At 46.2% G+C, this 24,653-nt stretch overlaps 2 protein-coding genes across 2 annotated transcripts; one reads left to right on the forward strand and one right to left on the reverse strand.

Moving 5' to 3' along the window:
* The first annotated feature begins 100 nt into the window (after positions 1 to 100).
* LOC135370894 (COP9 signalosome complex subunit 6-like) lies at positions 101 to 1,891 on the forward strand. Its single transcript, XM_064604798.1, has 3 exons — positions 101 to 705; positions 1,162 to 1,488; positions 1,542 to 1,891. The coding sequence occupies exons 1-3, from the start codon at positions 421 to 423 to the stop codon at positions 1,854 to 1,856; spliced, it is 927 nt and encodes a 308-aa protein (XP_064460868.1). The 5' UTR covers positions 101 to 420; the 3' UTR covers positions 1,857 to 1,891.
* Positions 1,892 to 1,897: 6 nt separating this feature from the next.
* LOC135370891 (calcium-transporting ATPase sarcoplasmic/endoplasmic reticulum type-like) lies at positions 1,898 to 24,648 on the reverse strand. The gene is made up of 15 exons (XM_064604793.1): positions 24,431 to 24,648; positions 13,634 to 13,772; positions 13,211 to 13,228; positions 13,038 to 13,120; positions 12,858 to 12,962; positions 11,466 to 11,838; positions 11,007 to 11,404; positions 10,747 to 10,938; positions 10,410 to 10,673; positions 9,536 to 9,877; positions 9,265 to 9,477; positions 7,930 to 8,573; positions 7,755 to 7,872; positions 7,212 to 7,329; positions 1,898 to 2,362 (listed from the first exon to the last, which is right to left on the reverse strand). Exons 2-15 carry the CDS (start codon positions 13,749 to 13,751, stop codon positions 2,328 to 2,330), a joined length of 3,021 nt encoding a protein of 1,006 aa, XP_064460863.1. The 5' UTR covers positions 13,752 to 13,772; positions 24,431 to 24,648; the 3' UTR covers positions 1,898 to 2,327.
* Positions 24,649 to 24,653: the final 5 nt, after the last annotated feature.

Genomic DNA, 24,653 nt, shown 5'->3' on the forward strand with positions numbered 1-24,653 from the left:
CAATTTCAATGTGAATATTTTTGGTCACTTTATCACAGCAGCATCGATTGCGGCATTATCATTCAAAGCGGAAACGGAAACAGCTGTCGCTACCTGTCAGCTTTCAGTTTCAGCAGGTTTCAGCCGTTCAGCATCTATGTTCAGCATCAGCGACGCTATCGCTCGAACGGTTTCGCTTCGTCGTCTCGTTGCAGAATAGTGTTGTCAGCGCGCTATTACCAGTTCCAGTGTTCTTGCACTGGAAACTCCGGTGTTCGACTGCAGTAACACGGTGTCATCTAGCAAGACTACGAATTTGGTGGGACTGAACATTGGTGAATCCGTGTGCCCTTCTTGAAACCGTGTACATTGTGCTGTGTAGTGGTCTCCTCTTTCCTAATTTCGTTCCGACTAGCTGTTTCCATTTTGCGGCTTGCAGACATGGAAGTCGATGAAGTGCCTAACAAGGTGATGGCAGCGTCTGGGACTACAGGCAGTGTGTCTGTCTCCTTGCATCCACTCGTGATCATGAACATATCGGAGCACTGGACCCGTATACGAGCTCAAGAGGGAAAGCCGCAACAAGTGATTGGTGCTCTAATTGGAAAGCAGAAAGGACGGAATATCGACATAATGAATTCTTTCGAACTGGTGTTTGACACCATTGATGGGAGCATAGTCGTTGACAAGGACTACTACACAACCAAAGAACAGCAGTTCAAACAGGTATATGTCCGACAGTTGTGCTAGAAGCGCCTCAGCACGTACCTCAGTACGTTAGAAAACATAAAACCTACCAGAAACAGATACTCTTCTACCTATCATCAGCGTTACGGCCGCCTTTTCCAATTGTGCTTCTGCTGAAATGTTGAAGAATTTTCCTAATGGGGTTGCACTCACCGGTGTCGTACGTGTATTTGCATCTGACAACTGTTTGGTTTTTCACAAAAATTTCTACTCTGACAGCCAAAAACGAGCTGCATGATTTAAGTCTTCAGTTTAAGGTAAAGACAGACAGACATTACATATGAGGACCATAGGTATACATATACGTGTACAGTTTTGTTTGTATCCGTTTTCCCGTCTTCCTCTACGTACGCAAGCATCTTTCGAAGTACATGAGGTCACTCCTTTGTGACTCTTTCACCACACCCTCACACCCACTGTACAACCCTCTTGCAGGTGTTCAGCGAACTTGACTTCTTGGGCTGGTACACAACTGGAGAGGCTCCCTGCGAGTCCGACATCAAGGTACATCAACAGGTGTGCAGCATCAACGAGAGCCCAGTGTTTCTCAAGCTTAACCCGCAAGCACGACACACAGAACTGCCGGTAACGATGTACGAGTCTGTCATCGACCTGGTTCAGGGTGAAGCAACCATGCTCTTTGTGGAGCTGCCTTACACGCTTGCCACCGAAGAGGCAGAGCGCATCGGCCTCGACCACATGGCTCGCATGTCTGCAGCAGGGGAGGCTGGGGAAAGTTCGTTAGTTGCCCAACATCTACAGGTACCTCCAATTCCCCAATCGATATGGTGCCGATCAATATTTCCTTTCTGCAGGCGCAGCACAGTGCAGTGAAGATGCTGCACGGCAGGGTGGGTCTCATCTTGGAGTACGTACGCGGCGTCGCAAGTGGAGGCGGAAACAAAGAAGTCTTACGAGAAGCCTTCGCGCTGTGCCACCGCCTGCCCGTACTACGCTCTCCAGGCTTTCAGACCAATTTCTACAACCAGTGCAACGACGTTGGCCTCATGACCTACCTGGGCACCCTTACTAAAGGGTGCAACACCCTCAACCAATTCGTCAACAAGTTCAACCTCCTGTACGACAGGCAGGGCATGGGGCGCCGCATGGGCCGCGGCCTTTTCTTCTGACGAGTAAATTGACGTTCATTGAGTGACTGCAACAAGGTGGCTGTAATGTCATTTCTTTTTAATTCGCTATTAATTATCTATGGTACATGGGTTCTTTTTTTTTCTCTCTCTCTCTCTGTGTTCCCCTTTCTCCCTCCCTCCCTCCCCTTTGTTCCTAGAGTATCACAAGGGTCCGTTCCGTTATGCACACACACACATACACACACTGGGAAGAACGAGGTTCCTACCTAAAAAAAACAACACTATACAGAAGAACACCCCCTACAGCCGAGAGAACAGGCTCAGAAGAAGTGATGGGTTTCGTGGGGAATGGCAGGTATGAGCCCGGCACGTCCTTTAACAGGATGGAGATCAGCAACATAAGCCAAAGCTATACACGTGGACAGGTATGGAGAAGTGGTTTGATGATGTGTAGGTGCAGGATCTCCCTTTCAGTTGTAGGAACCTTGCAGGATATTGCACACCCACTGCTTAGTTCTTTTTCTTCTGACCAACCTCGGGAGCAACTGCAAAGGTCACCGCCAAGCACATCAAACGAGGAAAGCTTGCAACTCAAAATGGGAAAAAAAGCAAAAATTACGAAGCAGTGACACAATGGGGGGTCATCCAGGACAGAGGACTTTTGCTGAGAGTTTGCATTTTGTTAGTGTCAAATGGAAACAAAGAGGGAGGGAAACAACACCCTGTCTCCCCCCATAGTATTTAGTGCACTAGTTAGTACCCAAATATTCAACTCCAAATTTGTATGCACTAATGCTTTGTCATGAAAATCCAATCTTCCTTGCCCTTCCAGCAGGTCACAAAGGAAAAATTCATACCTTAATGGAGTACCATAAACCTAACATGCAGTGAAAGTGCAGTTAGTGCTGCAAGTGAACCTGGGGCACACAAGATTTGGTTTAAGGAGGTAGGGAAGGTTCAGAAAAGCATTCTAGTACAGATTCGACAGAAGTTCACGGAACACTAGAATGGTGTATCTCTTCGTCGTAGCGACATCTTTGCAGCAAACGGGAGCAGACACACTTAGACAGGAGACTGGATATCCCATGGACAATTAAAGAAGTGTGTCCACTCCTGTTCACTGCTAGGGTGTTGCTCCGATCAAGAAATAAGTCGCTCTGGTGTTCCGTGTACCTTTTTCTGGATCTGTACGTCCATGTTTGCAGGGTTAATATTAAATGTAAATGGCACCACGAGCAGTATGACAGAACTGTCTGAGCCTAAGCTGCGTTAAACTGCTGTATTTCGTGCTGTTGTCACTCGTAAGGAAACGTTGATAATCCGAACTGTCTCAAGTCATAGTTCAGTGATCTCAGAGGGGCCCCCTAGCAATTTCTTACCCTCCTGTAGACAAACATCGTATTGCCCAAAGTGTTGTAATGGTTGGCATTGATTTCTCTAGGAAAGCAAGACCGAGATGCTTGTGACACACCAGGCCCAAGGGAAACACATCACCCGATTGGTCCTGCTACCTCTAGTGTTAACCTACCTCTTTTTGTTTTGAGGGAGGAAGCTTTATAACACACCTCATATACATCATAAGTTCTATAGTTGCGATTTTGCGATACACTTTCCACCCTGGTTTTTGTGAAGAGGTTGAGCCAAGAGTTGAACAACTCAGGCTGCTTCAGCCACTTCCAATGTAACAAGACTAGTCTTATTGCAAAATTATGTGAACAGCTAGTTCTTGGACAGATATAACCTCCAGATTTCAAATGAGAGCCATAAAGTTCTAAGAATTGGGTGCTTGCAAGACAATACAAATGTTCTCATAAGCAATATATATATCTAAACACAAATAAAATCAGCACAAATGTTTTCGATTAAGTTATGCCATGGAAGCCAAGAGAAAATTTCGCTGAGAAAATGGGATTGAAACACCTCTGGTGAAGTAACGAAAATTATGCCAGAGACAGTTATATTTCATTGAGAGATTTAAACGTTAGAAAAACCTAAAAGGAATTCTAAATTCTTGAGGTAGTTTTATGTGCTAAATATATACCTGTATAGTCCTATGTATAACTCAAAATATTTTATCAACCTACTACTTTAAACAAAGAAATAAGACAGCACAGATAAGTACAGGTGGAACCTAAATACTCCTCACCAAGGAATGCTGCATATTATTCCTCTCAGTAACAGAACACCAAAAAGATTTTAAAAATTTGTAAAATTACACTATAAAATTGAATTTCAGAACTATATATTTAATTTGAGCAACACTCAAGCAGTAGGTATTATGAACCTTTTTCTTTAGCTGCAACTGATACAGAATTTGATTCACTGACCACGAATGATGCCTGCACATTTACTGCAAGTTTCCATGTCAGACACTGCGTTAAAGGAACACTAAAATGCAAAAACAAGTTCACTTCAAATTAAGTTACATATCGTAATTTAAAATTTTGGTCCTGTTACGAAGCCACAGTCGAAATTATACCGGACTCTTTCTTGCTTTGGCGCTAAGCAGCGAACATGGTTTCAGCTCGTACATCAGTGTTTTTAGTCCCTGCTGTGCATGCCACGCCGTGGAGCAGTCTCTGTGAAAAACATAGTGCGCATTGCAAAGCAGACTGCCATCGCTGTCTGATGGACGTGAAGATAAATGTTATCAGTGGAACATTTGCAAGAACAGTTGTGGGCTACAATTCAGTGAATCTGTATTGAATAATGCCGCACATATACGGAATACCCATTCCAAATCCACACTGCCCCGACAGGTATGCGCGCGCTTCTCCTGCTGTCTCATTGGATGCCGCCAATCTTGGCCTTGTGGGGATCCCATTTGTTGCCGCCAAAGACAGCTCTGTTGTCATTGCATTTTTTTCTGAACGGTAATCACCATTACACGAATTGAAACACCAACTTTCATTTGAGAGCAAGCTGTTTTTGCATTTTAGTGCTCCTTTAAAGTTACCAGGTCATTTTGTAGCTTACCCAGTTCCCTGTCCTCATTCAACCAATACTCCTGCTTCCCGTAAGCTCGGGTCTCTCAGAAACTGTCACCTGTCGTTTTTGTAGCCATGCATACGGACCTTATAGGCACCGTATTTGGTTGCTACTACATACCTTCTCAGAGTGGTACGGGAAGTATTAACCAACGCAAGAGCCAATCCTCTGCAGCTCGGGGGAAACTAACAAGATACTAGTACCAGAATGGCATGACAATGAAGGCATGTTGCATGAGGTAAACAGGCATGTAAGACAAGGAAGAAGTACTGACATCAATTAAGTGAAATTCGATGTTGCAAGGTTTCAAGTTTGCTCAGCAAATACAGTTATACATGCAAGCACCCCAAATATTTTCCTAGCAGGGCCAGTACGAATTGATGCTACTTTTAGGAGGTGTAAATGTGGCTCATGGGGGGAAACAAATACGGTGCACACAGTAACATAAGCTGTACACAATCTGCCATGGACCCAGTTTCACCAAGGCTGGTTAACTTTGAACCAAGATGAAGCAGAGTTAAGGGTTAAATTGAAGTTGAGGGATCACTGATCTCTGTTGAAACGTTAATCAGGGTTGGTGACACCTGGCCTATGCTTCTTCACCTGGGTCAATACAAAACTCATGCACAAGATATAATGACACTACAAAGAACAAGTTGAAATTGAAGGTTGCTACAGAGAAGCAATAAGGAGCACTGCACAGGCTTCAGTCAGCTAAGTCTTCCGACTGGCCTGGCCCGGGTTTGGTATTGTGGGCACGGGCCAGGTCAGGGCCCATACAGTGACTGGCCCAGATCAGGTTCGAGCCTGTGTCACGCCCCTGTCGGTCACGGTCAACTTTTATAGCCAGCTATTCTGTAGTTGACGAGCTGGGCAGCCTAGGCCTCAGGCCAGGCCCGGGCCAGAAAATCTGGAAGTCCTTCACTTTGGGCCCATCGAAGAAAGGCTGACCTCGGGACTAAGAATGCTGCCTGTGCAGTGCTCTAAAGAGCATAAGAACACAGGCCATGCCGGAGTGCCGAGAGAGATGGAAAAATCTTCAAGATGTTCAGGCTAGCAATAGTGCATGCACAATACTAAGTCGCATGCCCGAGGATAACAGTAGATAGATAGATAGATAGGCAGTTACAGTAAGGAAGGAGTAGGGGAAAGGATGAAAGCATTTTGTTGAAATCTTGCAGAGGACAACTACATGGGATGGAGGAGGGAGATGGGAGGATTTGGTACCTGGTGGAATGGGAGGTTCATGCAACTGCTGAGGTAGGTGGATGGGTGGCCTACTGCCCTTACTCCACAGCAGGCCCTGTTAGGGTAAAAAAAAGAAAGCCCACACATGAAACCAAGCAACAAAACTTACATCAATGTATGCCACTACAATGCAGACTTTCATGCAGTTAGTCTCCAATGCAACTACCATAGATTCTCAACGATTCGAAACTTCAAGGTGCCTACCCATGCAGCACATTATCTTTGTCCAACATCTGCAATACTGGCCCAACATTAGACCAGTATTGCAGACATCCAGCAGACATCCAGCCAGTAGAGCGTGCTCCTTGGGTAGTCTACTGAACCCACTATTTTTACTGTCCAACATCTCGCCAGAGCAAATTTACAGGCACACGCAATGCAACTGTCTACTGCAAGGCTTCGAAACCAGCCTCGCAACTGCTGTTTGGCAGGTCTCCACGGACTGTTATGTACACCTTTCATATTGTGCTTTCACCGCGGAGTAGTTATACCCAGAGGTCCCCCCCAGGTGAGGCCCACTACCATGCACAGTCAACGTATTCCTTCTTTATTCCTAGCCTTCCACATCCCAGCACTAGAAGAACCAGTGAGTGACCGCAAGACCCCCCCACCCCCACCCCACCACTCTGTCACCGCACCAAGCCTCAGCTATGTACACCAGCGTTCCCAAACAGACGAATGTACAATGGGTGCTGCTTATTTACATACTCCAAGAAGAGAACATTGTGGAGATGATGTAGCAATAGGCACTGCCACGCTAGTTAGGTTACTAGCTACCAGAGTCTCAAAGAATGCACAGACACACACTGGGAAACAAATTTTAGGGTTCAAGCCCTATGCTATGGCATCCTCTCGTCAGTCAGTAGCAGTCAGGCTCTGGAGTCTTCCAGCCACCATGCAAGGGAGTCGATCCTTTGCTAGAACCAATCGTTAACTGGAAGATAACACAGCGGGGGGGTGCATTGTTACCCCACGGAAGGGGGAAGACTGTTAGAGTCAGTGGGAGGCACCATTTGGGGGGGAGGGGGAACCGCTGCAAACAATGTCCAACAGGAATGGTGTCCCTCCTGAAGGACTACAGGGAAGAGCAGATGGCCAGAGCCAGGAATCCCACCCACGTGCCCATGAGCAGGGAGAGTTCATAATAGTATTGAGTACCGTCGATGAATTTGCGGGCAATGAACTTCATGGTCTCGTCCAAGATGATGACCGGGATGGACATCTTCATTACTGCCATCCACTCCGCTACGGACAGCGGACAGACTGAGAACACAGTCTGAAAGAACAGTGAACGTGAGAAAATGGGCACAACGAGAAGCAGTGACGAGCAGGATTGCCAACTGCGGTTACTTTTTCTCCCCCCAAAAAATGGCTACTCTTGTCCTTATGGCTTCTAAATATTTTTGGATGGTTGGCTACTTGGCTACTCTTTCCTATATTAAGTTCGCCAAAACGTCATCTGTAAATCTAAGTTTTTGGTCACTCACTTAGAAATCAAAACGGGTACAGACGCGTTCTGAGAATTAGCTGGCACAAAAACTACGAAACAGGCATAATTTAATAAGGTCACATACAAACACTAGGAGATTGAGAGGGCAGTGTCTGTCCTGTCCCCTTCATAGTGTTTGCAAGCCTCCTACAGCTACATTATGTGACACAGAGTTGGCAACCCTGAACTGACACGCTACTGGTGAGACTAACGTTGAGGATATCGCAGTAGAGCACCACGAAGTGAAGGGTCATGGAAAGGGTCATGGCAGCCACCAGCCAGATGTTGGTCCAGGGAGGCATCACCAGAAGAGACTGGTTCTCAGACAAGCTAAAGCAAAAGATTAAGTGTGTACAGAAGTGTACAGAGGAATTATAGGGAGCTTACCTATTGAGAGCATTAAGCATTTCAATAGTGACAAGCACAGAGAGTGCCATGGTCATGGGGTGCGGGTCATGGAACACGGTACAGTCGATGCCCCTGAAGTTCTCCTTGTCATTCAGGCAAGCCAAGTGGTGCGTCACCTGGTAGTAGGTGAGCCGGGGACCAGTGGGTGCAACCATGTACCACCAGGTGGAGGCTCCCACTGTGGCTGCACCGACGTAGCCTCCAATGGCCATGTAGCGGAAGAAAAGCCAGCCAGAAATCAAAGACTCGTCAGCCTTGCGTGGGGGCCGCTCCATGATATCGAGATCCGGAGGGTTGAAGCCCAGGGCCGTGGCTGGGAGACCGTCTGTCACCAAGTTCACCCACAGCAGCTGCACTGGGATCAGAGCCTCTGGCAGGCCGAGGGCAGCAGTCAGGAAAATGCTGACGACTTCTCCAATGTTGGAAGAGATCAGGTAACGAATGAACTGCTTCATGTTGTTGTAGATGGCACGCCCTTCTTCAACGGCGGAAACGATGGAAGAGAAGTTGTCGTCTGCCAACACCATCTCGGAGGCAGATTTTGCGACAGCTGTACCAGAACCCATGGCGATACCAATTTCAGCCTTCTTCAGAGCAGGAGCATCATTTACACCATCGCCAGTCTGGATAGGACCAACGTCAACATCATTGACAGTCTCAATACTGCGTGCAAGATTGAGTGGAACTTACCACGACAAAAACATGTTGAAGCAACGTGACATAGATGAGGATGGACACAGTAGCGGTCTTCGATTGGGCTGCACTTTCTGAACTAGTGCAAGTTCCCACATTCAATTCAGCAGAGGTGCAGCCTTTGCACTACCCTCGATCATTCGATTGGAAAAAGTGCAGCGGTAGTGCAGATCTAGTTCACGAAAATGTTGCACCATCTCAGACGTCCATGCAACGTTTCGTGCACCGTAGAGCAAACGGCGTGAATAGGGTAGCTGTCGGTTTTGGTAATGTTTTGTCATCGATATGGAGCATACTCGGAATCAATTTTTGTTAAGATGGGCCTGTTTTTACTCAGAGTCAATTTATAGACAATGAATTGAATTGCTCAGAAAATGGCAGCGTAGATGTCTGAGAAACTATCTGAGGCATACACTTTTCTATTCGATTGGGCTCAGTATACAGCACCTGTTGCGTGCATCGTTTTCACTCCTTTACACTGCCTCTTGCACTTTTTCGTAGACAGCTAGTGTAATTAACACAGTGTTGATGATGCTGTTCATACCTGTCCTCATCTGTCTCGTGTTGCTTCAACATGTTTCAAGTAAACAAACCTGTTCAACACCTTCTCGTGCTTCTTACCATGGCAGATATCTCTCCATCTGCTTGCAGGAATTCCACAATCTTGCTCTTGTGCGCAGGTTCCACTCGAGAGAAGAGACGAGCCCTCTGGACCGCCCTCCTTTGCTCCTCAACTGGAAGGTCGTCGAACTCACGACCGGAGTAAGACATGCCTGTGGGGTCCTCATCTTCGCCAAAGACGCCAATACGACGACAGATAGCTTCAGCTGTGCCCTGGAATGGCAATACCCTAGGTGAAATGACTGTGCCGAAGAAAGCAAAACCTACAGACCTTGTTGTCACCAGTGATGACAATAACGCGGATTCCAGCAGCGCGGCAGCGCATAATGGAATCGAACACCTCCTTCCTGGGGGGATCCAGCATGCCAACGACACCAACAAAGGTGAGGCTGTTTTCGTAGGTAACAAACTTTGTGGAATCTCCAAGGTCCATGTCTTCTGGTTTTGGAGGATTATCCAACGTAGCCAGGGCCAGGCAGCGTAGAGTGTCACGACCTGTGCCGTACTGCTTGGTCAGGTCGAGGATGCGGTTCTTGAGGGCAGCGGTCATGGGGAATTTCTTCTCGCCGATTCTGCAGTGGGTACAGCGGTCCAACACACCTTCTGGAGCACCCTGAAGGACACAGCAGCTCTTAGCATTGACATATTAACGTAGAGACATGCATACTATAAGTGGTGTGCAGGGGCAGACTTTTTCGAGTTGAGTATTTTTCAGCAACATGGCGGCGTAAATATTTGGTTTTATGTGCTTTGCTTCAATAACTCGGGTGTAATCGGGTTGAACTGAACCTGATTCAACCCAATTCCGATTGAATCAGATTGAATCGGGTGTAAATATTCGGTTTACTTGGCATAACACACATGATACACCAGATGACAAAGAGTATCAATATTTAGTCCATGGACCTAAGAGGCAGCAGGGTCTCTGTTTTAACTGTTTGTATGAGCATATTTATGCATTTACAACACAGTTTCCAAAGTTCCATGTTAGTTGTGGCGACTTTGGATTGCCCTGGCCCAGCAGCTTTCGGGGAAATATAGGGTTAAATCCTGTTTCTGCGGATTTGAATCAGGCCCTACGTGCACTGTATTTAAACTTAAGCACCCTTCTAAATTTATAAGTAACTTCATTAACATAACCATACCTTGACAAACATCTTGGGTCCAGGGCTAAGGCCCTTTGCTCCACTCTTGAGCGGGGAACAGTACGAGCTCATGGACTTCCTGTCACGAGAGAACTCCAGGGTAAACTCCTTGCGCCACATCCCTTGAACACCGTGAGTGACCGTAAGAGCAGCATCACGGCGAGACTTGCCGCTCTTGTCAAAGCCAAAGGGATTCATCTTCTCAGCCAACACCACCAGGGCAGTCTCCGTGGCTTCACCAACTTTCTCAAAAGCTTGCTTGTACTGAAAGTTGGAACACAAAACATACACTTTAGCTACGTGTGCCAAGTTTGTTAGGTCAAACAGCTCACTGCACCTCGTTGAAATCAATAGAAGAATCGTTGCACATGGTGCAAATTGTAGTCATTTCGTGGATAGCTTCGTAGCTGGCACAGTTGGCCTTGGCTCCGTTCTTGAACACTTCACCAATGGGTTCGTATGTCGAGCCAGTCACTTCAAATTCGTGGAAAGCAATGTCATTCGATTCAGCTTTATCAATGATGAAGAACTGGAAGAAGGAAGACACTTTCATCAGCAAAAGTGCACCCTACTTTATTAGCAAACGAGTGAGCTTACCCTGCTGACGGACATTTGGTTGGTAGTGAGCGTTCCGGTCTTGTCTGAGCAGATGACGGAGGTGCAACCGAGGGTCTCCACGGATGGCAGAGAGCGCACAATGGCATTTTTCTTGGCCATTCGGCGAGTCCCAAGAGCCAAGCATGTGGTGATGACGGCGGGAAGACCTTCTGGAATGGCAGCCACAGCCAAGGCCACAGCAATCTTGAAGTAGTAGACAGCACCCTTGATCCAAGAGCCACCGTGTGCAGGGTCGTTGAAGTGGCCAATGTTGATGGCCCACACAGCCACACAGATGACAGAGATCACCTTGGACAGCTGCTCACCAAACTCGTCGAGTTTCTGCTGCAGAGGCGTCTTGACCTCTTCAGTCTCAGTCATTTCAGTCCTGATCTTGCCTGCAGACAAAAAGACGCGTCATAATAAAGCACGACAGACGCCACTCGCGGCGCCACATACCAATGGCGGTCTCGAGGCCGGTGCCAATAACAACGCCGACAGCTTTTCCAGATGCAATGTTTGTGCCAGAGAAAAGAATATTCTTCTTGTCCTGGTTGACAGCACGAGGATCGGGGATGGGATCCGTGTGCTTTATGACGGAGACACTCTCTCCCGTCAGGATGGACTGATCTACACGAAGCGTCGTGGAGAGGACCTTGACCAGGCGAATGTCAGCAGGCACCTTGTCTCCGACGGAGACTTCCACCAGGTCGCCCGGTACAATTTCCTTGGCTCGAATCTTCTGCACGCCCTGCTTGTTTGATCGGAGGACTTTGCCCATTTCAGGCTCATATTCCTTCAGGGCCTCTATCGCACTTTCAGCATTCCGCTCCTGCGAGCACCAGAGACGTCGGCTTTAGTATATTAGACGAGCAAGCGCCACCTACCCAGTAGACCCTCGTTAATTCAAACTCGAGGGGACTTGTGGGAATTATTTGGGGTCAGTTATCAGAATTCATCCACATATATGTTGCGAGACAAAATTATCGTCGTTGGTTATATGTAGAGCCTGAAGTTTTGAGTTGGCACCTCTCCATTCTTCTCGAACCCATGGGCAACCTTGCAAGGTAATTTATGTTGTATATTGCAATTTCACTAATATATAGAGCCTGAAGTTTTAGGGTTTTACCCGATTCTTCCCCGAATTGAAGGTTGCCGCTTTAGGGTGAAACCAGATTTTTACTCGGCAAACTGCCATCACTGGGATGTCTGTAGGAATGCACTAACTTACTTGCTTGGCAGCAAATGCAGTTACATCACCGTTTGAACCAAACCACTACAGTTAGTTTGAGTAACTGAGCCTGATCTCCCCGAATTCAGCATACTGGAAGTTTTTCCACCCAAAATTCTCACGAATTTAGTGCACGTTTATTTACCCGATTTTTTACACACAGTTTTATAGGACGAAAACGGTGTTAAAAATGACCTCTGTGCTACTTTAAAAGAAACCTATCTATCGTTAACCGCTTTGTCAATATACAAGCCCACAAAACAAAAAATTTGCAGCCAATGCAGCAAGCAGCTCCTTATGAGATTCTTCTTTAGCAAACAGATACATCAGTGAGCAACATGTTCAAAGGTTGGTGCTTCACCAAGAGATGGTGTCACCAACGCGCAGGAGCCGTTTTCTGCCCGTAGCTAGTCTATGCATTCAAAGCATAGCCTGACAAAACAGATTTTAAATCTCAATTACAGTAAGTACGAAATACCAGGGTTCGAATAACAAGTCTACTGTGGTGCTCACTGTTTCTGCATAAACAGCACTCTCTACACTACGAAGGAAGTGAAGACCCTTTTCGACCAAAGCGGTGTCGCACCTTTCGTAAAGAAGAAGAAAAAAAAGAAACTCACCTGCCAAACACCTACTACGGCATTGGCTATAAGGATCAGGAGGATGACGAAGGGCTCCACAAATGCAGTGATGGAATCCTCATGTTCTTCAAATAATGCAAGCACCTGCACAGAGGATGTGTCAGTTTGAATACTACCGCGCTCTCAGGGTGCTTAGAAGCTGCAGTCAGCAGTACTCACAAATGAAATGACAGCTGCTAATAATAAAATCTTTACTAGGAGGTCGTCAAACTGTTCCAAAATGAGTTGCCACAAGGGCTTGCCTGAGAACAACAAGAGCGTGAGTTAGACAAACACAATAATAATAATAATAATAGGAGTTGACTAATGTGTCATGAGGGGCGAGCCCTTACCTTCTTCTGCAGGCAGTTCTGCAACAGAGAAAAGTGCAGGTTAGAAACATCATACAGCCAGAGGAATCAAAAACACTGAAATACTTTTCAAAGACTAGACAGGCTCAGTGATGTGCAGCGTAAAGCAAGTGTCCTTTTCTCGTGTCAGACTTGTACACTAGACACGACTCTCACTGCACGATAAGCTTTTGGTGATGCGTGTATTGCCAACCCAACGACGTGCTGCGTGCAGCTTGATTTTCGTGGTGCCCTCCAACGCGACTACTGCACGTGCTGCAACTGTGTTACTACTGCCTATCCGTTCCTACTTACTTCAGCCACCCTCACATTTCTGCTGGGTCCCCACTCTGCACTTTGGAAAGCCGAGGAAAACGAGAACAGACAAAGAAAATCGTTTGCCTCAAACTCGATCGAGCGCCTTACCATTTGGGCCATACTTTTCTTGAAACTTCTTAACTTGAGACTCTGACAGTCCTCGCTCAGGATCAGTGCCGAAGTAATCGAGCACCTCCTTGTATGGCTTGGCGTGCGCTAGCTCCATCCCTGCTCCCTGTTCTCAGTGCTAGAAAAAACAAAATTTAACAGTTAAGTTCGGTAACTTACTTCAGCAGACAACATAAACACAGAACCTTCCTGAACAATACAGGCACAACCTCACGGTGACCCAGGTACCTCACAACGAGGGTTTCTGGTTCTCTGCGATTATAATATAAGGATTAGTGATAGTCAAAGTACCAGGAAAAGTAGTTCGAGTAAGCTACTATGTAAAACATATGTACTTTAAGTACAGAAAGATATAATAAAGTAGTGAGAAATTACCTATTAAGTACACTCAAATACCATGTTTTTTTTCTATGCCACACCTTTTAGCTCTTTACTGAGACTAATGTGCACATACACACGTTGAAACGCAACCACTCGGACAGAAACACAGAGACGCTATATGCATGAATAAAGAACGCAGAAGAGCGTGTTGAGGCGTGCAAACATATCGGCTCAGATAGGACTGCAAACTGGCTACAGTAGCTCGAGGCACAGTGCTGTAAACACCACAACAGCGGTAGTAGACTAGATGCGGTGCCGGCTGTCATGCAGCAAGCTGGCACAGCCCACAGAAGGATACTTCAAGTACTTCAATGGAAAGTACAGCAAAATGTACTTAAAAGTAGAAAGTATTATTCAGCAGAATCACTTGAAGTGAAGTAAAAGTAGCCCACAAGTACAGAGTACTTCAAGTACTGCCCATCACTGGCTTCACAGTAATAAAAAAAATGCTGCCTGGCTCAGTTTGTCTCTCCGTGCATCTTCTTGAACAAGGCCTTGGGATGCTGATGAGAGCGCAAAGTTATATTGGCATGCCTGACCTGCGCTCGCAGACTTTCCATTCATCTGACGTCGTTGAGAACTCAAATAATTGTAGCATCCTTAACTTCACTTCAGCTGAGAATTCGCATGTGCATCCAAGTCTACTTCCTACTACATCACTTGCTGTTGACAACCGTACGATTTATATGAGTTGCGCTCAGAGACGAACATGTTAACACTGGTAAAGACTGAATTGCATTAAATTGCAGCTCAGCCATTCAGTGTCCATCTCCACATGCCAGAGATACGGGATTATACTGCAGGAACTAAATGCGGCATGCACGCTTGATTTGATGTTTTCTGGCGTAACAAGAGCAAAGGTCATAATATGCCAACTCTATGGTAAAAAATAATTTGTGTTGTGTTGTCCATCTGCAGACTTTCACAGGCAGAAAGGAAAACGTAGAAAAATAATTTCCTCAATACTCTAATACTCTCAATAACATCTATCAAGGCGTCACAACTCCTTTAAGCCTGCTCGACATCCTACAAAGACATACAAACCCGGTCACCTCTAGTCACCATCCCTCTGCAGCGTCAAGAACAAAATAGTATAATTGTGCCAGCATCAACTAAGATAACCAGTGGTGAACTTGTGAAGATGTCATCCTTACTGAGTTCATCTGCATTTTAAACATTTCATTGTTCTCTGTCGTTCATCTACAGACTCCTTTTACTTGTACTTGGAGACCTCCCCCTGCCAAATTTTTTGTCCCCTCTTACAAATCTCTACTGAGCAGCAAGGAAATCATAGACTCATGCCCTTTCTCCTGTGGTCACTTTTATTTCAATTTCAGAGTCGACGGTGTCGTCTGGTCCGTTTTGTCCCTTGTGCAAGTTTTGCTCAGACTCGAGGAATTATGCTTCCCTCATTGAATCTACACCAGCTTGTTTATACCCTTCTTCTATGTTCAACATTAAACATATCAGTCTTGCGTTCCAAGCGTTCACAGAAACTCTAATCCAAACATTACCAAACAGTCTACTTGAAATATCGGATGCTCCCGACCTGAGGTTATCCTTTCAATTAAGGAAAAGATGTTCTCCAGAAACCGTCCAAGTTATCCGCCGCCATAGAGTTGAGGACAACAAAATAATATCATCTGTAGCCAAGCACCAAACAACGCGTACTCCTCAGGACAAGGCTGCAATCCAGCTTCGCCTGATTTGACTCAGCCAGGGTAGCGGTTACAGGCAAATATAAAAAAGCACAGGACTTCCTCAGAATCGTTACACGAAGCATCAAGACTACTCTGAGTAGATGCCTATCAAAGCTTCCTGCACGGGCACTTGGACAAGAACACAAGTGTTAGCATTCGACACTACTGCCAGACGCCTCATTTGCTGGAAAGACGACAATCTTCTACAATGGTGTCCACAAAAAGATTTCTCAAAAATTTGTTACAGGAAATAATTTATGGGAGTCAGGCCAGGACTGCCAGGTGTGTAGCCCAGCTGGTGAAAGCAACATTGTCGAATGGTAGCCCACTCATGTCCTCACGTGTAACCGGTGTGTTGTTAGACATGGGGCATGCTGGCCGCGAGTTTTCACCTTTTCTGCTTTGAGCTCTGTGGTAGCATAACTTAACGTCATTAAGGCCGCTGTCCTTCACCCCAGGAGGGTCATAAACTTGACTTCCTCTGAATTACTACCAACAGTCTCAGGACCCCCCCCCCCCCCCTTTTTTTTTCTTCTTTTTTGTTTGCGAATCATGTTCCGAACTGCATGTGCTGGAATGTCCTTTCTTCAACTTTGTGGAAACCATTTCTTCCCGACCACACTGAAGCCTGAACTTTTTGCACGTTTTTCCGGATGTCGCTTCGCTTCCCCCAATGCGAGGGTCATTTTTAATGCGTTCTCTTCCCCCATTTCACAGAGTTCTTGTTAAGCCAAATGTCTAAAATGCCGTGAACTCCCACTTCATTTTGGTGAGTTCCTTCCTTCCTTATTATGTGTTTGAGATCCAATGGAAGTGCGCTGGCCATGTGAAAATGACACCCAGGTCTTCATACGATTCCCCCAAAACAAACATCTGTTTTAACTTGGCTTTCGGAAGATTCCCAGACCCAAACACGAATCCTGATAACTGGGCTCAACATGAGCCACTCTGCGGGATCGCGTGCGACGTTCCACAGTATAAATTAACAGCGATGTGCGTGTCACCTGATTGTCCATTTCATTCATTATTGCGGAGGAATCCATTAAGCCTAACAGTGCGACACCGGTGAGTACAGCTTCGCTCAGCAGCGCTGGGCCGTAATTTTGGAGGTCGCGTTCGCATGACCGCTTGAGTGAGACACAACAAAGTGCAAGGGATAATACGTACCATTTTTTTTTTTAACCAGCAAGCAACAAGACACTAAAATGTGCAGCACGCTCAAAGCACACAAGTTCACACACACACGCAACTAGAGGCACTGATGTTCATGTGGAGTACTCCTATTGGACAGCACGTCACACGTTGCTGCCGGAAGCTGTCATGGACAGCAAATATACTGTCGTCTGTCGCCCGAACAAACAGCACTGCTAGCAAGATATCAAAGCTCATTTTCTGGAAAAGGACAAAGAAAAGAAAAGAACGGAAAGGCTGATGCAGATGATCTTGGAAACATGCCGAAGATCACGTGACACGTGAGCAACCGGCAAGGAGGCGCTGGAACAATATAGGCGCGCTTTTCAAACATCGCTCAGACGGCTCAGACCCAGGTTGTTACTTATTTTTGCGAATCCATCACAAACTGCTGTTGCGAATGACAGGACACATCGACACAAAATGGATGGGGCGCGGACAATTGCTCACTGGACAGTTTTTCACCAATGCAACTCTGAAGCCCGACAACTGCTCATCTCATTATAATATACCCTAGAGCCCACCTATGGTGTTCATTTCCTCGTGAGGGCTCCTCTGCGGTTTCTGCTCCTCTGGAACTTACACTGCCATCAAATCCAGTTATTTTAGCGCCGTTTTGACATGTTCGTAACCGTTCAACAGAAGTTTCGGTTTCCCATGGCAGAGGTACCGACTTCCATAAGCTACGGTTGTCTGAATCTCAGATGCTTTCAGTTACCTTCGCCTTATATAGGTATGATCCCGGCTTGTTTCTACCCCCCCCCCCCCCCTTACGTATCGAACTCAAATTGGCCAAGCCCATCCACGGGCACTCGCCTTTCACAAGAAACATTCCACTGTTCCTAAACCGTAGGGATGAACTCAACCTCGCACACACAAACCAAGTGGTCTCGCCCCATTTTCAGATTCAATCACCCACGGAATTTACACTTCTCGTATAAATAATATATCTCGCATACATATGATACGCATGGCCGGCGTCTACTTTTCGCCTCCGGGGGTGCAATTGGGAAATTTGCACCACCACCCCTCCCCTCCTCCTCTATTATAGATTATCTCTCTCTTCTGCCGTCCTAAAGCGGCGCTCCCTGTCTGAGTGGTGACTCTTTGGCGCCCCTTCTTACGGGCTTCTCAAGAATGAAACAAATCGAAACAAATAAAAAAAAGCTTGATTATGGATATCCGAAACCATAACGGGTGACAAACGTTATTTGTACTAAGCGCGTACAACTGTATTTGCATTTGTACGAGAGCTACACGGAAACAAATTGATACGGGCTCCAAGAAGCAAGCCCACCGGTCAGGGTGCACTTATATTTAGCAAGTTGATTCATTCATTCATTTCCAATAGCGGAATGTACTTACGAGAACAATTGCGCCGCTATAATATATGCCAAGAAATATAACAAATAAAGTGACAACAGTTGAATGATCTGCCCTAATTTGTTGAAATCTGGAGGCGTACGCCTTTTTCAATTATGGACAGCATAAGCGTCACAAAAAAGGCGTACGCCTCCCGTTTTCAACGAATCTGTGCAGAAAACGATATCATTCGAGATTATCTTTGGTTAGGAACTGCTATGCGGTGAAGTTCATTTTAAGAGTGCGAGCCTCTGCAGGGGTGAGCAAATCTGCGCGCCAGTCACTTCGTTCAACAAAACCAGTCACGTATTGGCTGTTTAAAGGGATGAGTAAAAACTTGCAGCCAAAGAGAGGACAGAGACACAACAACACAACAGCGGGAACTGCAGTTCCCGCTGTTGTGTTGTTGTGTCACCGTCTGTCTCGTCCCCAATCTGATGATGATGATCATCATCGTCCTGGAGGCTATCCCCTTTGTATCGGGTGGACTTCGTAGCGTGTACTACGCGTCCAATGATGCCATATACATGCAAGGTGGCCTACATTTCGCAGGTTGGAGGGAGGGGTTCGCTGCGCCCCTGGCTTTGAATAGAGAGAAAAGTTTCAGGTGAACCATGTGCGTTCAGACATGGTCTCAGCCGATGTCTAAGGATACGCGACGAAGGGAGACTTGGTTTACTAAAGCCAGAAACTGCGACCGCGTGTCATGTCCAAGCCAAGGGAAGGGTAACGGTAATGGTAACGGAAACAGGAACGGTATATTACCGAAATTGGAGATGGTAACGATAACGGAAACACATACCACGGTCCTCCATTAGCGGAAACAGAAACGGAAACGAATTTATCGTCCGGTATTGAATTCGGGTAATGGCTATTCCTGTTGTGCGATGACATTTCAGTGACTTTTCATTTTTTATTGCTTTTGTATTTTGATGGCTCCATTCCCTGTAATGCTCTAAATACTACACGAGAGCATGGGAAGAAAGCGCAAATTGGATCTCGAGGATGCATCCCTCACTTACCACGCCCCAGTCCTCATAACTCCATGACATCAACACATGACTATATACTCCACCATAGCATGAGGATGCCAGCGTATGATTTTTAGTTACTTATCTTGTACTTGTTTTCCTCACTGTGGCCATGGCAGTATTATTTACTATTGAGAGCGTCCGCTTATGAATGCGACATTGGATGAAAGTTACGCCCGTCTTGAGTTGCAGGACTCCGACTGACTGAAGACTGAAAACATGTTCCTATGTCCCCATGTTCCAGGGTGTACGCGTGACACCGAAGCAGCACTTGGGCAAAACAGTGTGCTGATAGAGCCGTACGGGCTGTCCTCCCGCAGCTCTGTAGCAACCGTTCCATTACCGGAAACAGTAACGGAAACGAGATTGAAAGGCCGGTATCAGAAATGGATAACGGAAACGAAAATATAGCAGTAACGAAAATGGAAACGGTAATGAAAATACGTCCATTATCCTTCCCTGGTCCAAGCGACCCTATAGCTATAACCACTAGCCGCTCTTCATCATAGTATCTTTTTTATATATATATATAATTCCACGTTAGCACCGCGAGGCAACTGTGGCTATGAGCGGCGCACAGGCGTAGACAGATGGAGAGAGAACAGTATAGGAAGACATGGAGGACAGGAGGGGGGTCAGTACGCATCCTGGGCCCACTTCAGGGGCAACTGTGGCGGCATCTGTCTGGAAAGTATGTCGGAGAATCCAGGGAAAACCTCGGATAGCACAGCCAGTGGTGGGATTCGAACTCACAACCTCCCATTCTACGACACGACTGCACTACTACTATTGCACTGAGAGGTTTTGCCGCTTTTAATCATGCAACCAACAAAGCCTGGATTATTGTGCTTATGAAGTCGTGTTCCACCCAAGACGCTTCTTTTGCACCTTGTATTTAAACCGGGTGTAATAACATTTTAGGCCTGCCACGTTTGTGCTTGGAAGTTATGCGGAATGCGACAGTGTGCGTTTACATCCTGAGAAGTGCCGCTCTGAAGTCGAAAACGATAATTATATATATATATATATATATATATATATACAGGGTGTTTTCTCTAACGTGTCGAGAAATTTTATTTAAAGCGAGCAATAAAAGAGAAACGAGTGCTACTTTTCAGCTACTTGACTAAGAAACAGGTGCTGCTAGTGAAGCAGTACCTGCTTCTTACTCAAGTAGCAGGAAAGTACCACTTGCTTCTTTTTTTATCGCTCGCTTTAAACATAATTTCTGGACACGTTAGAGCAAACACCCTGTATAATAAATAATGTGTGGCGGCCCGCGGACGACGATGAAGACGTGCTTGTGCTGACGCGCGCCACTGTGCGCCTCTCCAGCCAGTTCTACCGGCACCGTCCTAGCGTGAGACTCTACGCACATCTGCCAGCTGTGACATTCCATCATCGCCGGTCAGGACTCGCCAAGACCATCGTCCTCTACAAACGATACAAACTACTCCAACGCACTGTACGATAATAGACTCGGTTTATCGAGTCGATTGTTCCCTATCTGTAATGAAGCGTAGGAAAGTTTCGCGAAGGACACGATACGTCGGTCTAGAAAGTGAGCGACATGGAGCCATCATCTGGGAACGTTTCGACAAGCTATATGTTTCAGTGAAGTCTGTTCTGTCTGTGGACTGCAAGAATAACGCAAGTACCCGAGTCTTCTCTCCGACATGTGCACTCGAGACAAAAATAAAAAAATAAAATAGAAACGAGGAGTAGTTTTATTCCTTTTTGAGAGTAATTTCACGTCATGCTATACGACCGTTATCCTTTTCGGGATTAAATCAATGGTGCTAATAGGAATTCGGAGACTGATTAAGTGGCGTAAAATGGCAGATTGGGCCAGTTGGTACAGACAGAGGTTCGTGAAACGCACGCGGACAGGACATCTATGTGCTGTGTCGTCCTCCTGTCCGCGTGTGTCTTGCTCAAAGTTTCACGAACCTCTAATTAAGTGGGTCTATTTGCGGTGCTGGGGGAGGAAATTTCAGGATCACTGGACCAAAATGGAGGGCAGTTACAATCTAGGGGAGTAGAAGCTCTAGTTACTCCCCAATTGACCATCTCTTTTTTGTCTTTCTTTTTTTTTTTTCGCGCAATCAGCAGTCAAGATTCCGGGCTGTACGAGAAAAAAAAAGAAAGGAAGAAGTGATTACTTCCTTACGTTGTAAGAGCTCCCATGCTTCTTTTTTTTTTTTTTTTCAAAGTACACGGCAGGGACACACAGGGAGCTGTTACAAACTTTCCGCAAAATAATGCTCTCGCCTCCCCCCCCCCCTTTTTTTTTTCTCTCTCTTTTTCTCGCTCTTATCACCATATCGCTATGGTCTCGAGTACAGCCATGCGGTCTGGAAGACAGATCCCGTTTGTATGACGTCGCTACCAGTGTTTCCCATTGTTTCGGAACAAGTAAAAACCCTGGAACTGTTTCCCGTATCACTCTTCCTATCGATGACAGACGTCATTGGGAGAAGCGCACAGCGTACATTTGAGGAAGTGCAGGCACCTCCTACGTCTGCCAGCCGCCGTTCGCTTCTTTCACTGATCATTTTCTTGCAGCAATCGATAACGAGATATATCCCGTTTGGCCGTTTAGCTCCGGTGAAACTTGACCGCTAATGACCTAACGCATGTCCCGTGTAACGGCTAAAGCGATAAAAGAAAACACCAATAATAAGAGCACTTTTGTGTTGCGCTATACGTCCGCGTTGTTTTCCTGCCAGATTCTCGCATAGAGCGATGAAAGCAGACTGGTTTCTCTCAAGGCGATGGGTGCCGACTGGATCAATGAAAACGGAAATCGATATTTCTCAATACTCCGCTGTTAGTTCACGGTATAACGGAGAATATATCTTACGTGGCAATGTGCGATCCACTTAATTCTTAGTATAGCTGTCGGAGAATCATTGTTAACGAAGTCGTCCTTGTAATGCACGAAGATAATCCGATGCCTCATCGATGCGTAGCTAACGATGCCCAAGGATGCGTACTTTATGCACCATCATCACGTTCAGCGAATTTTAATGCGAAGCATCCAAAGCAGAGCGCTGTACAAACGAACACTCATCAACGCGTCTGTAGAACGGGAGCATGCGCGAGAAATTACAAAACGTAAAAGCTGGGATTTTGTAACGGGCGCTTATTGTTCTGCTATGACAGGCACGTCCTCCGACACGTACTACTCTGCGCTCTACGCGAGAAATGGGACACGACTAACAAATATGTTCGCATTGTCTCCGAAGGACGGATTCGGCAATTGGCGAGAGACGATTTTCTTAGCAGACGACACGACAGGTAGTTTTCACGGCCGGTAATTTCTTAGCAGACGACACGACCGGACGCCAAATATGATTAGGTGCGGGGACCCGAATTCCAGATGAGGTGGTTATTTCAACCCCCCTGGTACCGAGCCATGCCTAGATGTCTATTTCGGATGGCTCGGTCCTTTTCGGAAGGATTGGCGACTCTCCAAGGGGAGGGTCTAACCAACAGAGAGCTTCTCCAAACTGTCCTCGGCGAAACTATTGCGGGCATCAAGGTACAAGAATAACACTGCTCACATTTGTCTAATGGACGGGCCCTTTCCCTCTGTGTTTGCCGAGAGCTTTGTAAAAGCAGTTTATAAAAGCGTCATTCGGAATGTGAACAATGTCTCCACTTTAAAAGCGAAGGTTAGAGCAGGTCGGCAAGCTTACATCGTCTGCTGGTCAAGGAGACATACCATCGTGCATATCTTTGTTTGCGCATTCTACCCCAGGAGAGTAACGACATCAAATCAATTCCAATCAGTAAGGGAGATGTTAGTTATTGACTGATTGATTATCGTTCTTAGTAATAGTGTAATGACATATCACTTGGAATATTCCAAACTTTCCCTGCATCTCTTGATGCTCAGGAACTTCAGATCTTCTGGGTCTCGTAAAGGATTTCCAAATCAGCGGCGGTAGTACAAGTCGACCAATTCTCGAGTGCAGTTTTAAAAAAGTCTGTGTTCGTATTTATAGATACTAAGTTAAACGACACAAAGTCAAAGAAGGTTAAACATACTGGTCAAGTCCGGTGCGCGTCTTGTGTCCTTTCCACCCTACACCGGGGTTTTTACAGCTTCAATAATTTCATACGCGCTTATTACCGAAGTAAAGCTCGACTGAGCACTTCATTATATTCCCGTTTGAGCTTAAGACACACACGTTCAGCCGTATACAGCTCACAGTCGGTGCCATTGAAAGGGAACGCTGTCAGCTCACTTACAAAACTATAGCCACATCATACGGGCACACGGCACGCCCCTTTGCGTTCATCGTTTTCCAAATCGCAATCCTCCCATCGTATCCAATGACACTTTGTAGATCGATTGCGACCTTCATGTGATGCGGCAGCGCGAACAGAAAATCAGAGAAAAAGAACGTAATTCTCCAAAGTTTTGCAACACATCCTACTGTCTTACTGCCACCACAGTTCCCATAAGGGGGAGAAGAAAGGGCACTTTAGGGAGAAGTGGAGTAGGAAAGGGAAGAGGAAGCCTATTCGTCCTCCCTCGGCGTTGCTCAAGGCCACGCGTCGGCACAAGTGTTCGAGGCACCACGGCGTGCACGCAATTTTGAAATACACGCAACAAATGCACAAGGTGCACCGCTAATGACATCGTGCGAGCGGGGGCTAGAATTTTGGTAGCAAATTGCCGCGTGTTGTTAATTGTCTGTCTTTCTTTCTTTTCCAAAGCGAATTGAGTTGAATTGAAGTGTCGGGCGCTTCCTTGGCCATTTGGGAAACTAGAAAGTGGCCGCAGCGGAACACAAGACACGAAAATGAAGAGGACAAACATGATTCTCTCTCCCTTACGCCTTTCCTGTGGACGACAACCTAGAACTGCTTTATAGATTTCCGCGGTGTTTACACTGATCACGTAAAATGCAAAATGTGATTGCAAATTCGGGAGTTACATAATAAATAACCTGAGCGCATTCCATTGTTTTACGTGTGGTATCTTGCAGTGTAAGGACCTGTTGCAAATATTAATCGGGAAAAGACAACCCGCGTGACATCACAGATGCGGGCACAGCTCTTGAAGCACGACTGCTCAGTGCACCATAGACAGTACTTACCTGGTCGAAGTATCCAAATGTTTCTCGCACACACGCCAATTCGCTCGTAGCACTCCAACAAAAAATGTTACTCAAACACATGTAAATATACAAAACAACTCGTTCGCGCGGTTCTATCGGAGCGGAGACTTTTCGGTCATCTCGATGAAAGACACTTTGAATGCCCGCTGGACTGCTATCAACCACCGTTCCGGATGGAAACCTGTGACATAGCACCGCTATA

The sequence above is a fragment of the Ornithodoros turicata genome, chromosome 10, assembly GCF_037126465.1.
Source record: "Ornithodoros turicata isolate Travis chromosome 10, ASM3712646v1, whole genome shotgun sequence".
Classification (NCBI taxonomy): Eukaryota; Metazoa; Arthropoda; class Arachnida; order Ixodida; family Argasidae; genus Ornithodoros; species Ornithodoros turicata.

Excerpts from the sequence above, each read along its gene's own strand:
- LOC135370894 (XM_064604798.1), top strand. The coding sequence starts at position 421 with ATGGAAGTCGATGAAGTGCCTAACAAGGTGATGGCAGCGTCTGGGACT. Across the intron at positions 706-1,161 it reads AAGAACAGCAGTTCAAACAG|GTGTTCAGCGAACTTGACTT; the intron begins GTATATGTCCGA and ends ACCCTCTTGCAG. Across the intron at positions 1,489-1,541 it reads TAGTTGCCCAACATCTACAG|GCGCAGCACAGTGCAGTGAA; the intron begins GTACCTCCAATT and ends TCCTTTCTGCAG.
- LOC135370891 (XM_064604793.1), bottom strand. The coding sequence starts at position 13,751 with ATGGAGCTAGCGCACGCCAAGCCATACAAGGAGGTGCTCGATTACTTC. Across the intron at positions 10,939-11,006 it reads ACCAAATGTCCGTCAGCAGG|TTCTTCATCATTGATAAAGC; the intron begins GTAAGCTCACTC and ends TCCTTCTTCCAG. Across the intron at positions 7,873-7,929 it reads ATGCTTAATGCTCTCAATAG|CTTGTCTGAGAACCAGTCTC; the intron begins GTAAGCTCCCTA and ends CTTTTGCTTTAG.